General features: G+C 36.7%; 1 protein-coding gene and 1 pseudogene across 3 annotated transcripts in view; both read left to right on the forward strand.

Moving 5' to 3' along the window:
* Positions 1 to 9363, forward strand: part of SMAD5 (SMAD family member 5) — a 46147-nt gene extending 36784 nt beyond the window's left edge. For all 3 annotated transcript variants that reach the window (XM_011362360.2, XM_011362359.2, XM_023531935.1), the window contains 3 exons: positions 628 to 849; positions 2612 to 2868; positions 4312 to 9363. In XM_011362360.2, coding sequence (XP_011360662.1) covers positions 628 to 849; positions 2612 to 2868; positions 4312 to 4455 — 623 coding nt within the window. In that variant the 3' untranslated portion in view covers positions 4456 to 9363. The remainder of the gene's footprint in view (positions 1 to 627; positions 850 to 2611; positions 2869 to 4311) is intronic.
* Positions 9364 to 16598: 7235 nt separating this feature from the next.
* LOC111741162 lies at positions 16599 to 16716 on the forward strand (annotated as a pseudogene).
* The last annotated feature ends 692 nt before the right edge of the window (positions 16717 to 17408 follow it).

The following is a 17408-nucleotide window of genomic DNA, read 5'->3' on the forward strand; positions in this document are numbered from 1 at the left end:
ATATTTTCTCCCAGTCTGTGACTTGTCTTCCCTTGACAGTGTCTTGCAGAACAGAAATCTTTCATTTCCTTTTCTTGTCTTACTGCCTTAGTTAGGACTTTCAATAGTGATGAGAACATCCTTGCCTTGTTATGGAACACTTAGCAGGAACACTTCTAGTTTTTCATAAGTATGACGTTTGCTATAGTTTTTTTGTAAATGTTCTTTATCAAGTTGAAGAAGTTCCCCTCTATTCTAGTTTGCTGAGAGTCCCACTTAGTTTTTTAGTTTAGATTTTTGTTTAGAATAATTTTATAAATACTGGTATAGTTAAATCAGAATGCAGAAATGGATTTGTCATTGCTAATATAAACCTGGATTATATTTTTTATAGCAGACTAGAAAAACCATTTGAAATGCGATGTTGCCTATACTTGTATAATTTTTAAAATCATCATATTCAAGGTTTTTCAGTGTTTCTTTTTTGGATACAGACTCAAAGCTAGGAAGGACAGTGAAATTTAAGTGAAATATCTGAAAATTTTCTTTTTTATATAGTGCTTGAGTTGGATTGAAAGGAAACATAAAAGAATCTGGAGTTTATGATAATCATCCATTAAACATTTTTTCTGTTTGGTTTGTTCACAGATGTTCAGCCTGTTGCCTATGAAGAGCCTAAACATTGGTGTTCAATTGTTTACTATGAATTAAACAATCGTGTTGGAGAAGCTTTTCATGCATCTTCTACTAGTGTGTTAGTAGATGGATTCACAGACCCTTCCAATAACAAAAGTAGATTTTGCTTGGGGTTATTGTCAAATGTTAATCGTAATTCAACAATTGAAAACACTAGGCGACATATCGGAAAAGGTAATTTTGTCATATCTTTACATTGAGTTGAAGTCTGTTTTTGTTGTGCTTGCTTGTGTACCATGCATTGTTGTGAAAGATGCTAGAGCATATAAAGAAGCTTAAGCTGTGTTCTCTGCCCTCAAGTTGCAGATATTGAAGTAAAGACCTAATCAATCCTCTTTTCCTTATCCTGCTTAGTTTTTCTTTATAGTAGTTAGCGTCTGAAATCATACTACTTCTATGTTTATTTTTTGAATATCTTTTTGAATGGAATATAAGCTTTTCAGAAATTTGCCTTATTAACAGCAGTATCTTTAGCAACTAGAACAGTGCCTGGCTCATAGTAAATATGCAACAAATATTTTAATAATTTGTAATTATTATATATATAATTATAATAATATATTTGTGGAGTATTTTGGGCTGAGATGCCTTCTAAGAATTTCGATTATGTTAGAGGAGCAGGGTTACAGGTAGGAAACCGAGTTTGAGTGACATATCTTCAGTGGCTTCACTACCACCCCTCCCACCTTTTGATTCAGGTAACTAGGTTTTATTTATAATTCATCCTGCAAGACAGTTGCCATAACAAAGAATTTTTCACACTGCAGTGGAAGGTCAGAGTCTCGTGTATCAAGTGGTCAGGAAGGAAGTCTGCCCCAGGTAGAATGTATTGCCTGTCTCTTTAAGAAGTTTTGTTTTTACCGCTTGCTGCTTTTTGCTTCTTTGATTTGAGAAAATCTTAGTCCAAATTCAAAACAAAAGGTGCATAACTATAATTGTGTGCCATTTCTTATAGAAGAGATTCAGAAAAATACTGTGGCCAAAAATAAGTTGAAAGGAAAGTTCCCATTCTTTTTTTACTTTACTGCCAACTAGGTATTTTAGGTTAAATGCCTCACTTCTATGCATTGATTTTTCCACTATAGTAGAATAATTCAAGAGAAATCTACTTGGTGAATTCTTGAATTCTAGACTCAGTTTTCCCTTTTTTCCCCAGTATGTAGGTATAGGACTCTTCTGCAGATCATTTTCTTTGCTCAGAAAAATTTTTTTTTTAATGTCACAGCCTGATACAAGTCTGTGACTAAAATGTGTGTAGAGGTATGTATGTATAAGGATGGTCTTTTTAGCACTATTTGCATAGTGAAAAGTTGGGAACTTCAGCTTTAGCTGTGTATTTGAATCTTTAATATTGAAACTACATTCACACACTATGTGTATTTTTTAAATACCTAAACATTTTTTTTCAGGAAAGTAAAATAGATCTACCATTTAAAGGCACCTTCTGTGACTTGAAATTACATATGTGCCTTACGTTTGTTTGTTTGTTTGTTTGTTTTTTAATGCAGCTGTCCTCTCCATTAGCAAAAAGAGTGCAAAACCCTTTGCCAAATTACTATGATCGTTGATAGCAGCAAGCATTCCTTTGAAAAGACTCGTCATAAAGTGCTTTTTTGTTTTTTGGCTTTTTTTTTTTTTTTTGCAATTGCTTTCTTTCATAGAAATGATGAATTATTGTTGGAAAAGAGGGAAAAAACGCTAAGAATTGATAACCTAATATGAGGCTTGAGTCTTAGTTACTTGAGGACAATTTTAGTTTTAGGCAGACATCAGCCTCTTAATTATCTCTGGCAGCATAAGGCCATCTAGTGGTGCCTTCTATCTAAAGACTGGGGAGTTTGCTATAGATGAGTGAATATTCTTGGTTGCACCTCAGATACAGCCTTTTTGGTTTCATGCTGCTGCTTTGTTGAGTCTTGTATCTGGTGTTTTTAAGGTGTTCATCTGTACTATGTTGGTGGAGAGGTGTATGCAGAGTGTCTCAGTGACAGCAGCATATTTGTACAGAGTAGGAACTGCAACTTTCATCATGGCTTTCATCCTACCACTGTCTGTAAGATTCCCAGCAGCTGCAGCCTCAAAATTTTTAACAATCAAGAGTTCGCGCAGCTTCTGGCTCAATCCGTCAACCATGGGTTTGAGGCAGTATATGAGCTCACCAAAATGTGCACCATTCGAATGAGTTTTGTCAAGGTGAGTGGGTTGTAATTTGTAGCTTGAGTCACTGTAAATATGTATATTGTGTGTCTTCAGGATATAATAAAAAAAAGTCTTTGTTAAATGAAAAGTGCTAATTACTTTTGACCTGATTTAACAGGTTTTTAAATGAAATTCTTGAATTTATAACTTTAACCATATGATAGTCTAAGATTTTATTTTATAATCCAGACATTATAAAACACATGATATTGATATTGATTTTGATATTTAATAGAGACTGAATTTATAAAGAATTTCAGTTTAATTTAATACTAAATTGCTAGAAAGCATTTGGTATTAAAAACTTTTTTAACTTCCTTAGCTTTATTTAATAATTATTAGATCCCATTAGAGTGATTTAAAGAATTCTTTAGAATACTAAAATTATTTTTCATGTATCTAAGTTCTCGAAAAGGACTCGAAAAGTTTTAAAGAACTTTTCAAATTATCATTTACTCTATTAAGGACTCGAAAAGTTTTAAAGAACTTTTCAAATTATCATTTACTTTTCGCTAGATTTTATTCCAAAGATGATAGTTTATGAACAAAATTCGGAAAGAATTTTAGTGATATATTTAACTAGCCTGTACTGTATTGACTGTTCTTTTTGGATATAGCCAAAGAAGAGCAGCTGTCACATACTCTGTGGATTTTTTCGTTTGGCTTTCAGTCCCACAGTCCAGTGTTTCCTTGCTGCGTTGCTATAGGTCTGTTACATACATCAGTTTGATATTTCCCTACTTCTATAGAAACATGACTTTTGCATATTTAATCTTTTCTCCCTCAGCCCCTCCCCCGCAGTTGTCCTGGGCCAGGATTACTATAAGCAGTAAAGCAGAGAGTTTGATTATTACAGGCAAATAAAAATGAAAAAAAAAGGTAATCTTTGGAGTTTTAGGCTAAAGTGTTCCAGCTCAATTCATCTCAGTAATTTTTCATCTTAAGGAATAATTGATACGTGATTGCCACTTTAAGCACACTTGCATACCTTAATCAGGTTTGTAATGCATTTTCTGATATTTAAAAAAAAACCTGAAAAAACTATTTTTGTAACAGAATCTGACGTGAACTTATATGACTACTTATATGATTTATTTATCCCATTAAGTGAGAACGTATCTCATTGTAGAAATATTAATTTTTAAATTATGAGATATTACAATGTATTAACTTTCTAAAATTAAAAAAAAATTCTGAAACATATCTTGCTCTAGGGGTTTCTTCTATTAAGGGAATTATATGTTATTTGAAAAATTTATATATCTTTCCATAGTGCAGCTATTGTGTTGCTTTTACTCCATGATGCTAAGATTGTTTTTATGATTTTAAAGTACATTCTGCATGTCACTTATTAATCTTTGTTGGTATGTTAAAATTGGTTTCGATTGGTTGACAGTTTAAAGAGAGATTTGCTGTGATATATGTTCATTTTCATAGGGCTGGGGAGCAGAATATCACCGGCAGGATGTTACCAGCACCCCATGTTGGATTGAGATTCATCTTCACGGGCCTCTTCAGTGGTTAGATAAGGTCCTCACTCAGATGGGCTCTCCTCTGAACCCCATATCTTCTGTTTCATAGTGCAGAAGTACTCTTTTCAATTCTATTATTAGTGGACTTGTTTTAATTTTAGGGAAACTTTCAGTACAGATACTGTGAGCTTACATGGAAAACAGCTTATTTTTTTTCTACATAATTGTGACCAATACATTTGTATTTTGTGATGAATCTACATTTGTTTGTATTAATGTTCATGTGATTAACTCTCAAAAGTGTTGAGAAAGATGCAGAGTAATTATCGTGCCCCAGTTCAAAAGTTTGGCATTAATTTTAAACTGGAACACACTTTTGCCTTCTTGTTCCAACAATAAGGAAAAATTTGTTAAATTTTTTTGAAAAAGTAATACATTACATGATGAAAAATTGTAATAGTATGGGAGGGTAAACAGTGAAAAGTCTTCCCTTTCACTCTTGATCCTCCAGAAGCTGTACTTTTACCAGTTTCTTTGTCCCACCAGCTTTAAAAAAGTATAATTCATTGTTCTATAAAAGCATATAGTAGGGGCTTAAAAGAAACTATAAAAAAATCTATTTGAAGGAACACTATGCACTGCTCTAACAAGTAGTGTTCAGTAAAAGCAGAGTGATAGTTTTATAGGTGACACCATAAAATTTACATTTAATACAGCTAAATGTTTTGTTGTATTGTGACTTCACTCAGTATATCTTTTGTAAAACATTTTCTTTTTTTAAAAAAAAAAAATATTGCCAACAACCGATTTTCAATATATGTCATTTACTTGGAATCTGTCATAAGTACTACTTTATAGCTAGTGACAGTGCATGCACGGCCTTGTTCAGCTATGTTTGCTGCTTTTGGCCAGTGTTGCAAGAACTCTAATTTTGAGATGCATTAATCTTTTATTTTGCACTTTGATGGGTGACAGTTTTTAATGTAACCTTTTGTGAAACACACTCAAGTGACTTAGATGCTCATCCATACTTCCTTGGTACCCTTTTGTATTAACAAACACTGCAGTTTATAGATTACAGTTGTAGGAAGTTATGCTTTTTCTAGCTTTTGTTGTATTTTCAACCTAGATTATAAGACTGTTATTCTGTAGCTCCAACCTAAGGTGCCTTTTTAATTCCAGTTTTATGGATGTTATTAATGTTGGAAATCATGTACTTAAACCCATTGCTCTTATTTGTTTTGCATCAGTCTCTCCATGCAAGGACCTGTGTACTGTAACCATAGGAGCCTCTTCAGTCTGGCCCCAAGGATGAGGCTACTAGCCTGATACTTAAATGAATCAGCAGTGGTTGTTGAGATAGCTGATTTTAAAACTTTCATGTATCAAAGAATACAGACTGTTCTTTCAGTTACCATGCTCCGTTGTTTTCCTTTTTTTTTTTTTTTTTTTTTTTTTTTAGTACCTATATGAATGCTAGTCTCCCAGAACACAATTCTCAGAGAGGAAAGACATGAAAACTATAAAATATCCATTTAATCAATCATGCTTAAAGGCTGTGGGGTAAAAGACTCACCCTCTTTTTCTAGGGAGCAGTAAGATGGACTCATAATCATGGCATGAAAACAATGACCTAATTTACCTATCAGAAGAAGCTTATGTTCTGGTGCCTTTTGAAAGTATTTGGAGCCATGTCAGTCTTCTGTTTAAAATGTTAGTTTGGTTTGACTTTTTGCCTTGCCCTTTCTGCTTTTATGAGGAAGAAAATGCATTTTTTGTGGAAAAGAGAATGCAGTTCCTCTTGTTTTCTGTGACATTATTTATTGCTTTTACAAAGTGCAGCCAATGGATGGTTTTAGTTCTTTCAAATGAAGTGCCATATGTGTTTCAGCTCACAGGGTGGTAAGAGGATACTTTCTGATAGTCACCTGAGCCTTAAACATACGTTTTACATGACATGCATTCTCAATCTTCCAGAGTTGTGTCAACCACATGAAAGAGGATAAGAGGATATTATTTGCTTAGTGATAGAACAATTTTAATTTACATCATTGGTTTACTTAACCAGGCTTATGGCACAATCTTTGGAACAAATTTGTAGAAAAAATCACCCTGCTCGAATGACAGATACATGTAATCAACTTCAGTGGGCTTCAGCTGGTGGAAACTATCAAATTGTTTTATTGATGTTTTTGGTTGAGTTAATTAAAAATTATTTTTACTTATGTCATAGCCTTTAGGATTTTAAGTGATTGGTCTTTTCTGTGTTTTCTCTATGGAGTTGTGTCTCACGAATGGCCATGCTGAAGCTATTAACTGTTAAGAGTTTCACAAAGCATTAGCCTGTTGTATTTCCTAAAAGTTGTTAACTCCACATCCCTGGCTTTTAAATGAAAACTTTATCTAGCTGCTTCTATGATTCCTGAAGATGCTGAATATCCATGGATGGGAAATAAAAATTGCCAGTAAGATTTTTTAAAAAGCAAGTGCAATTCTGACCAGTGAAAAGAATCCATACCTCTGAAAGAAACCATTTCAGAAAATAACAGTATTAAATTTTTATTTAATTTCCAGAATGGTTTATAAAACATTAATACCAGTAAAATAATCATTTTATAGCATGTACAACATATTAATGTATGGCAGCTGAGAAAGACAGTCTGGGAATAATAAAATTGTAACTAATTTGGTAAATGCAGAAGAATAGAATCAAAATCCCAGTAATGAATTAAAACAGCAAAAAGATATTGATTGGAAAAAAAGCAAGTTAAGAGGTGTATTTGACTAATATCTCTGTGTAACAGATATTGTGGTCTGATTGGTATTGCCTAGCTTAAGTTGTGGAATGTAAACTAGCAGGCGTATTATTGATCTGTGGAATGTAACTTTTTGTTTTTAGAGAAAATTTGAGGAAGACCAGTCAAAATGTCAAATATATACATCAGCATATAAACATTTTTCACATTTTATTGTTGTTATATAAGAAAATAGAATTGGCTGGGTTTCTGAGGAGAAATCCACAGTAAGATTACTAGATAGTTCAGTAAGCTACATCTAATAGTACAGAAAGAAGATGTAGCCATTTTATACTTTTTATACATTTGAGAGTAAGACATCCTTTTAGGATGTAAAATGATCAGTAAGTATTCAGATCTGAAATGTATTGTCAATACAAGAACTGGGGCTCACATTATAAAACCTTCGGTGCTACCTGGGGGTACCTGTGGGAAACGATTCCCCTGTAATAGTGTTCTGCTGAAGAGAAAAGTTTATACAGAAAAAGAAACCCTACTAATAGCAGAGAGACTAAAAAGTTGGATAGTACCTGCTTAAGTGCTGTGCTTCTATTATAGAGAGCATCTAATATACCAGTTTAGATCCATTTCTTTATACTTTTTCTAGTTATTTGTTTAATATTACTTTGGATCATTATAACTTTTCTACTTAAAATATATTAATACCTTTTATACTTCCTGAAGAAGGAAGAATCTATTGATAATTACTGAATTCAGCTCCCAGTGATGACTTAAATTTTGGACCTGTTAAGTTTAGGAGGTTCAGAGCCCGCCCTTGTCTTCTTAGTTAACTCCTCACTTAATCTCTCAGGTGAGAATATAAGTATGTTTTCCTTTTTATACCCATCAGCTAGATAAGCATTAATCATTTAAGATAGTAGATAGCCTGGTGGTTTTAGAAGTGTTTGGTGATTTTTATGGGAGTGAGTTTTCCTAAGCATTGGTTTATGGATGGTCTCCTCAGATCCTAACTAGGGCAGCTTTTGGGGGGGGCGGGGGTAATCTTCAGGCTTGATGCCTGTTTTTCCCAGAACAGCAGCATTTTTCTCGTTGGTACAGGTAGGATTTTGGGGAGGTTTTCTTCTCATAGAAGATGCATGTTTGGAAAGTGAGAATTCAGGGCATCTTTTTGCATAAATAGTTCTACCTGCTGCACAGAAACTTGGACAGTTCTTTGGAATTCAGTGGATTGCAGTTTAGCATGTCTTGACTACAAGAGGTAACAGTCTTTATCAAGCCTTTGTTATGAACAAATCTTCTGAAATACAACTATGTTATAATTGAAGTATTACCTGAAAATTAGATGGTTTACAAAAACCACAGTGAGGGATTTTTACATATCAATTTGTTTTTTAAAAAGTAAGACTTTATGCTGTAATATTTGCTGGTAGCAATTGCTGCAAAACCAGTGATGAGCTGTTTTGTTGAAAAAGATCCATACAGAGCAGGATTCTTCTGTCATTCATGGCAAAGTGAAAACGGTTTGTATGGTTCTTGTCTAAATAATTCTGTTCTTAAAATTCTTAAAATCATCATACCATTGTCCTTTAAGGTTTTATTTGAAGATTCTCTTTTTAAAATGTTCAGGATTTTGTGTACAGGTAGATAACCGCACCCCCCACCCCTGCCCAGTTATTAGGTAGTGCCTTGTTAATACTAGCTGTTGTTAGTTATAACCAAACTCCAGTGATGCCAAACAAATCCAAGTTCTTTGTAAAAGAAATCTTTTAGAGTCAGATTTTCCCTTCTAATACCATTGATTGCAGATGATGTTGCTTTGATTTATTCATAAAATATTTTAATTATAGGGACTCTTGAAGATAATAGTTGGGCAAATGGTTTTCTTCTTAACCTGGTTGGTTAAGGTTGCATTTTGAAAATCACTTATTTTAAAATTGGATAAGATTGTAATCGTGAAAACTGGATATTTGTATGTACCTACCCATGTTCTCTTAAAAAGATATTTCATGTGCAGATGATAAAGACCAAACCAATGGCTGCACTATAGTATAGGTCTGCTTATTTGTATTTGTTCTGCTTCTGTTTTTGTTGTAGCAAATGAAATTCTAGCAACATGCTTCAATTCTGTTATCTTTTTGATACTTATAAAATTGTATTAGGTTTTACTATATCATGCTTTTCAAAGCCATAACTCTTAAGAACTTCATTTTTGCATATTGTTTGCTAATACTTTATTTTAATAAACCTCAAAACCCACTTAATATATGTGTGGATTTTTTCTTCTTTTTTAGGGGGAGGGGTTTGGTGCTCTGTTTTGACTTATTTCATTGAGTTATAAAAGGGATGACATTGTCAGCTGCTGTGACCAGCTGTGTTATCTGTATTTGTGCACTAGTGGTATAAAATGGGAACACCATGCCTTTCCACGCAGCATGAGGTTTGCTCAGGTTGATCAATATTTTTCCATTCTGTTTGTAGGAGAGTTGATGTGTTTTTCTTTGTTTAGTTTTGTTTTGTTTTGAAAAGGGATTTGGATCTAGAGTCTGGAATTTTTTAGTTTAACCATTAATTTCTCTTCTCTAGATCCATCTATAAATGAGAGGTCTTGACCTATATTGGAAAATACAATAGCTCTTAGCAGAGCTAGCTCTGGAGTCTACTTGCCTGCATTTGAATCCTGGGCCTCATAGCTTTCTTAACTCTGTGCCGTTAAGCAAGTTGTTTAACCTCTCTGTGCCTAATTTCCTGATCTGTAAAGTAAAAGTCATAGGATTAGGGGAAGATTAAATAATGTAATACAAATAAAGTCTGGCACATAAGAACTCATATTTTTATTATTATAACATTTATACTTTTTTGATTCAGAGGAATTATTTCTGATGCTGCTTCACTTTAGATCAACTCATGATTATCCATTTTGTGAATTAGCTTTGTTCTTATTTTCTTAAATTATTTTTTTAATCACAGTTTAATCATCTCTACCAAGTACATACTTTTGCCACCTCTGTGTTATATATACTAGAAATGCAAACTCATTCTCATTAGGAAGGGATGGTGAAAATCTGTGCCCCACTTGAAAAGTAGAAAAACTCAAACTGAATATTTTAACCCAAAAGAATAAATGTAAAAGCTCTTATTGTCTTTAGAGAAAACTTCATCAAATCAATTCATTTCTTAAAATCAGTTCCTTCTTACGCCTTTTTATTTCAAATATAAGGCATTTAGTAAGGTATTTAGCAGCGATTTCACTGACAGTTTTAGAAGAATATTTCAAAAACATAAAATCTGTTCTGGCAAAAGATCTCAGTGAAAGTGAGAGGTGTCAGCTCTCGCAGATTTAAGATAATTAGTTTTCAAATTGCTTTAGCCAAAACAGTTCAGGTGATGAGAGGAGAAACTGACATCTGCTTCAATTTTCTTTTAGACATGAGACTCAGTGGCTAAAGCTATTTCATATTCTTGCAGTTTTGATGCAGTCAGTATTTTATAAACATTTAAAGAAGGCTGTCAGCAGGCTGGGTAAGCTTATAAGGAAGTATTTTTTCAGAGCTCTGTAGTATATATCATTCAAAGAAGGAACCATTTTTAAAAAGTCTTTCCCCCATTTTAACACTTTAAATATTACTGTGTTTTTGGTTCTGTTGAATTTGTAAGTCTATCTTTAATAAACTGATTTTTGTGGGGAAAAAAAATCTTGAGTTTCTTTTCATCTAAATCACTTTTTGTGGTTTTATTTCAAAGAAAGGGAAATGAGGCTATAGGGAAAATTTAAAGAGTTAGCAGCTTGCTTAACCATCTCCATATTAAAATATATTGGATGGAAGTGGAAGGCTGATGGTTAAGACTCTTTCATTATCCATATTCTGTCACATGGATGTTTGTATAATTCCTGTGAGAGGTTTCCTGAGGCAGGTTTTTGAAGTTCGGGGATGGATTTTGAAAGCCTTCTTATACTTTGTCCCCTTTCTCCATCCAGTAAAAACCTCACCTGTTATTTCATTTTAAATACTTATATCCGAGATAAATTCAGAGAATTTTAACAGTACTGAAAAAGTACAAACTAAAACCCTCCAAACAATAGCTAACTACTACACTTGTATGCATGTACCCTTACCTGTTATGGTAGTCGCTATATCTTTGGTTCTTTGACATTAGGCGAATACGGGTATAGCTAAAGCTCCCCTTTTGAAAGGGTTCTAAGAGAAATTGGTTTGGTTCTGAAGTGTTTCTTGACTTCTATATACCTGAGAGAACATTGTCCTCCCTTTTCTATCTCTTATTTTGTTGAATGGCAGACCTTTTCAAAATGTATAAACGTGAAGCCTACCTATCCAGATATTTTAATGAGATTACTGAAGTGACCAAAAACAACAACAAACCCTACTTGGGATTAATCTGGGAAGGCTTTCAGAAAGAAGGAAGAAAAGACCTTGGAAATTAAGGAGAGAGAAAAAAGTTTTTCATTCTTTATAGCATTGATCACCATCCAACTATATTTCTTCACTCTATTTATAGTACACTGTCTTATCTCATGGAATATAAGCTGTATGAGGCCAGACCTGTGTTTCCGCTGCGAGAACAGGTCTAGACATTTTGTAAGCACTCCAGTATTTGTTGAGGGAATGAGAGTATTGAAACGTGATTTTTTAAAACTAGAATTCAGCTTTTAAATTATATAATGAAACAATTGAATGAATTCTAGCTCAGCACTTTTTAACTAATCTCTTTATTACATGCCTCAGAAGAAAGGGGAAAACTCAACTAAGAAGAGAGAACACTCATATTCTCTTTGAACGTTTAGACCTTTACTCCAAAGTTATGATTACTGGAATTATTGCTTAGAGAAACTAAAGAATAACAGTCATTAATATTTTCCCAGAGAAAGTCCAAAGGGGACAAGTTTCTCTGGATATATTTGACAAAAGAAAATAACCAAAAAAGTGTATTTTTTATTTTACAGCTTACAGGGTGGCAGTGTTAAGAGCCCTATAGTTTGATTTTAGTGCCCTGGTTTAGATTCTCTAATATCCCCAACTGTTGTGAATGAGGGACAGGCCTTCGGGTGGGACTCCACAAGTAATGCCTTTGAGAGACAACGTAGCACCCTGGATTTGTCCTTCAGAATGAAAGATTACTTTTACTGAAGAGTGTGCATGTGGTTGTCAGGGGAGAAAAAGCACAGGGAGGCTTGACAGGCTGTGCCAACATTAGTTAGGATTAATGGTAAATGTTCCCTGATTACCTTTTCTTTACAGAAAATTCTGTGAATTTGTTTAGCCCAAGTTATTGACAGCAAAGAAGATGCAGATGATGAATGCAAGTACGAACTATAATGTATAAGTAGTAAGACTGCAAAGATTTATCTCCCTACGAAAAGAACGGTGCTTTCCTTTTGTCTGTTTAATAAGCTGCTGGAAGTTTACCAATCAATACTCATTCCCCCTTTCCTTAATTAAAGAACACCTATGTCCAGTGCATACCACACTTCCCAGCCTCCCTTTCAGCTTAGATATGGTCGTGTGACTAAGTTCCGACCAATTGGATTTGAGCAGAAATGATACATGCCATTTCGGCATACTGCTTCAAAGAGGAATGTCTTGCACCTTTCCCCCTTCCCAATGGCTAGAATGCAAATATGATGGCAAGAGCTAGAGTAGCTACCTTGAAGTGGATGTGGAAGCCAAGGGATGAGGACGACAGCTCTGCTACTCCTGGAAGGTTAAGTGAACAAGAAACATGAAAGTGGGGAGTGTTCTTTGTTAGAACTGTTCAGACTGTAACCTAATTAATACTTGCTCATTCACTTAGTCTCACCAAATCTTACTGAGTGCTTACTACAGGTCAAGCTTTGTGCTGGACAGCAGAGCTGTAGCGGGGTCATCTCTTGCCTCATGGAAAGTGATGCTATAACATAGTTTAGAGATTTCAGTTCCTATCTAGTTAGCGTTATTTGATCAGTTTGGGAGCTTGGAGAAAAAGCAGGAATGGAGAAGGAAACTAAAAAATAGACTCTGCTTCTGTTTTTCTGAATGAATATTTTTCCGGTCCTGAGCAGTATTGTTTGTTCATTTGTTCAACTAATATTTGAGGGTGTATTCCATGTCAGGCTGAGGATAAACTGAACAAAACAAAAATTCATTCCCTCAAGGAGCATCATTCTGGTTATAGAGACATAAAACAAGCTAAGTGAAATATAGAGTATTGGTAAGTTCTAAAGAGAAAAAGTAAAGCAGGAAAGCGAGATTTAAATATCGGGTTGGGGTAGAGGCGGTTGAAGTTTTAGATCAGAAAGCCAGGGAAGGGCTCATTGAGAAGGAAATCTGATCCAAGTGCAGGAAATGGTGAGGAATTCGATATGTGAAGTAGTGAGTTAACTGATTCTTCATCAAGGCAGTTCAGAAGGCACATGAATGATAACTGCAAAGATCTCAGCGTCCCTACAGGAAAAGAGTAATTCAAGCAGAAATGGCTAAAAGAACAAACTTTAAAATTTTATGTTCTTTAGCTTCTGCATAAGATAGAATAATAACTGAAGTGTTACATAGATGGAGATAAATGTCAGTTGCTAACAACTTGGTGGATTACCACCTCCAGGAAACAGACCACTTAAAGGGTCAATCAGTAAGGAAAGTTCAACTCAATATTTTATCTGATACAAGTTTAGTTTAAGGCAGAAAGTCAAAGGTGAGGTGTTTAGATGAAGATCCCACAGGCAAATTTATCTTAACCTCTAGCTTTGTCTTTCCGCTGTATTTCATTCAACAAATACTTTTTCGGTTCCTTTTTTTTGTGGTTAGCACGATGCTAGGCATTGGGAAAGCAGCAGTGAACAAGGTGGATGTTGTCCTTGACCTCGTACATGTTACATGTTAGTAGGGGAGAGACAGCCTATGAATTACATGCTTAATATCTGTGATAAGGGAACCGTGGGCCATGAATGAATATAACTGATCTTATCTGAGAGCTCAGGCAAGTCTTTTTTGAGGAAGAGATACATAAGTTGAAGCCTGAAGGATGAGACGGCATTAGCCAGATGGCGAGACCACCAGCTTAGGCAGGGGGACGTGAGGGATTGAAAGGCCATCGTAACTAGAGCCTAGAGTACAGGAGGAGTGTAAGGAGATGAGGCTGGAGAGGTTGGTGGGGACACATAATGCTGGATCTTGTAAGCCAAGGTTTTGTTTTAAATTCTGAGAACAAGGAGAAACCACTGGAATGTAAACAGGCTGAAGGCAGATAATGGGATCAGATGTGTGCTTTGATTGGCGAGAGGCAAAAGTGGTTGTTGGGCTTTGAATTTGGGTGGTGTGGTGGAGATGGAGGGCAGTAGATGGAGTAGAGTGATGATGGGTCGCAGGTGGGAGGGTGAAGAAGAGTTTGGGGGTCAAGAATGACCACCATGTGTTTTTCACTTGGGCAATCAGCTGCTGGTGCAGTTTACTGAGATGAAGACTGGAAGATCAACTTTATATGGAAAGATGACTTTTAGACATGTTGGGTTTGAGGTTCCCTATGAGATATCCAAATGAAGATGTGGAGCGGGCTCAGGGATAGAGTCTGGAGTCATTTGAAAAGCACCTGAAGTTATGAGTGTGGTTGAGCTAGTTTAGCAGAAAGTGCAGAGTGAGAAAAGACCTAGAACAGTTACTCTCTAACTCTGGGCATACTTGCTGGGAAGTGGCAGACCTCTTACTGTTTTGTGATAGCACATACCTTTTGAAAAAGGACTGCAAGTCCCTGAGAGAAAGCAGTTGCTGTTTGTGTTGCAGCAGACACTTCTGCGATGGTAAGTAACCCTGTTTAGTAAGAATGATGGCTCTTACTACATGTGGAAGATGAGCTAAACACTGCCTACAGAGCTTCATGCAGTTACAAATCTTGAGGCAGATACTAGTATCTCCATCTTACAGATGAGGAAACTGAGGCTCTCAGACATCCAGAAACATGATCAAGGCACAGAGTGAATGGCCAAGGTCAGGTTACCTTGCTTCAGGACTGAGGCTCTTGGTCACTACAGTATGCTGCTTCTTCCTGGTTCTTGGTATCTGCCACCACCTTCCCTAAAATTTGACCCCCTCACCTGTCATCAGAAATGTATTCTTACACTTCTTGTCTGCTCCCAGTGCCTGGTTATGGCATTGCACCCCAAACACCTATGTCACAGGTTCTAGTCTTATTTTTAGTTTACTGTGGCCAGCTCTCCAAAGGTGGTTCCAAGGCATCACACGATTGTGGAAGAGCAGAGGGCGGGAGGAAGTGTGTCTATAGACCTTCCTCCTGGATATCCATCTAAATGTCCAATTACCACATTGTAGTCCACTTAACTGCATGCTGGTAGAGAGCAGACATGAACTCAGCCACATCCCTGCTTTCCGGGGGAGAATCTGTGGCTAGGTTCTTTATGAGCAAGGGCCCATTCCTGTTCAGCTAGGTTGGCACTAGACTAGAGAAGGGAATGAAATTAGGGTTATAGTGCTGACAAAAAGCAGAGCCTTAGTCTAGCTCCTCTCACTGACCCTGCTTGGTTTCTAGATTCCAGCCCTGTGCAGGCCCAGTTACTTAGGTGTTTCCTCCAGAAATATGTGTTCATTCGAAGCGCTCAAGCCTTCGGCTTAGGTGGTCGAGGCCACTGCAACCCTGTAGAGACATCAGAGGGATGCTTTCCAAGTTGTCTCCATCTTAGCACTTTTTAGCTCTAACTTTTTGATGCCTCGGGTCAGTATTTTATTATGGGATCCTAAGAGCCTCCTGTATCTCCACCCTCCTTCAGCTTTAGCTGATTCTGGCCCAAGAACTCCAGATGACTTCCAACCCAGTCATCCACTCATAGTCTCTTTTGCAAGGACCAGTCCTTGCATTTGTTTGTGGTCACAGAGATGGCACATCCTGTTTGTGGGCCAGCTTCTCCTTTCAGCAGTGGTGTTGCCTCAAGTCTAAGGCTCAGTTATAATAATAGCTAACAGTTGAGTGCTAGCATGTTACATTGACTAGGTCCTTTAGTATTATGTCGTGGAGCTAGGTGATAGAGTATTCACTTCACGGATGAAGAAACAGGCTAAAATTAAATCATTTGCACAGGGTCACAGCCAGTAAGCAGTGGAGTTGGGATTTAAAGTCGGTGAGACTGCAGAGCATGTGCTTTTCACTGCTGTGCACACTGCCTTCAGCTCTATCCATGGGAGATGTGGAGGAAGAGTACTCCGCCTCTATGTTAGTCTCCTGCCCCTCACAGCCCTCAGACCAAGGCTGAGGGGTCCCCCATATCAGCATTGTGTGATTTCATCGTGCCAGCCAGGGGGGCCTCATGTCTCCTCCTATTTATTCCATTGAGTCTTCACTGCAACTAAGAATCACACAGATTAGCTGGGTTACTCTTATTGCAGGCTGGAGAGGTTTGGTTACATTCCCAAAGACCAAACTAAAATGTTCTGTGAGGTTATTAGAGAATTAGCATCATTAGGGCTTGGCTGGTGTTAGTTCTCAAGATATAATAATGATTTACGGCCATGCTACCCTGAACAAGCCTGATCTCATCTGATTTGGAAACTAAGCAGGGTCGGGCCTGGTTAGTACTTGGATGAGAGACCACCTAGGAAGACCAGGTGCTGTAGGCGTAAAAAAATAAAAAAATAAGGGATTGTAAGCTGACAAGGTCCTTGCAAACTGTGAGGTCAAGCAAAGGTTGTGTCGCCTAAAAAAAAAAAAAAAAATAATAATAATAATGAAGCCCAAGGTGAATCGCAGTCTTCTGCTTATCTCTGCCGTTAGGAGGCAGGAGGGTCTCTTGGGCATGGCTGAAAAGTGGTGGTGGGAGCCTTGGCCTGAGCCCTAGCACATCAGTCACCGAGCCTCAGCTTGGGCCCTTAGACCAGTTTGCAGAATTGGGTGCCTGTTTGCATTGTGCCATAGGCAGGTGTCCTTGGCATTCTTTAGATTCTCAAAACCTGAGTGACCGCCAAATGGTTTAAAACTACTGATTAGATAATCTACCTATTCCCCTTTTCAGCCTAACATTCTCTAAGCTCCAGTGTCCCACGGAGCCAGGTGACTCCTGAAACTATTTTAAACCCCCCATAAAAATGCCTTAGCATAGTTTCACTTTGAAAATGGCCAAGGTTATCTCAAATCTTTCTGTTCCCTCTCAGGTTCTTTGAGATCGTTTCCTCCTAGCGGGGTTTATTCATCTATTGTTTTCTGCTGTGTTCTCCAGAGCTGGCCACCTGCCTCTTTGGGAAGAAGTGTTGAGCGGCTGTCCCCATCGCCGGACCCTCAGGCCCTTCCATCACCAGCTGGTTCTGGTCCAGTA

The sequence above is a fragment of the Pteropus vampyrus genome, unplaced genomic scaffold, assembly GCF_000151845.1.
Source record: "Pteropus vampyrus isolate Shadow unplaced genomic scaffold, Pvam_2.0 Scaffold74, whole genome shotgun sequence".
Classification (NCBI taxonomy): domain Eukaryota; kingdom Metazoa; phylum Chordata; class Mammalia; order Chiroptera; family Pteropodidae; genus Pteropus; species Pteropus vampyrus.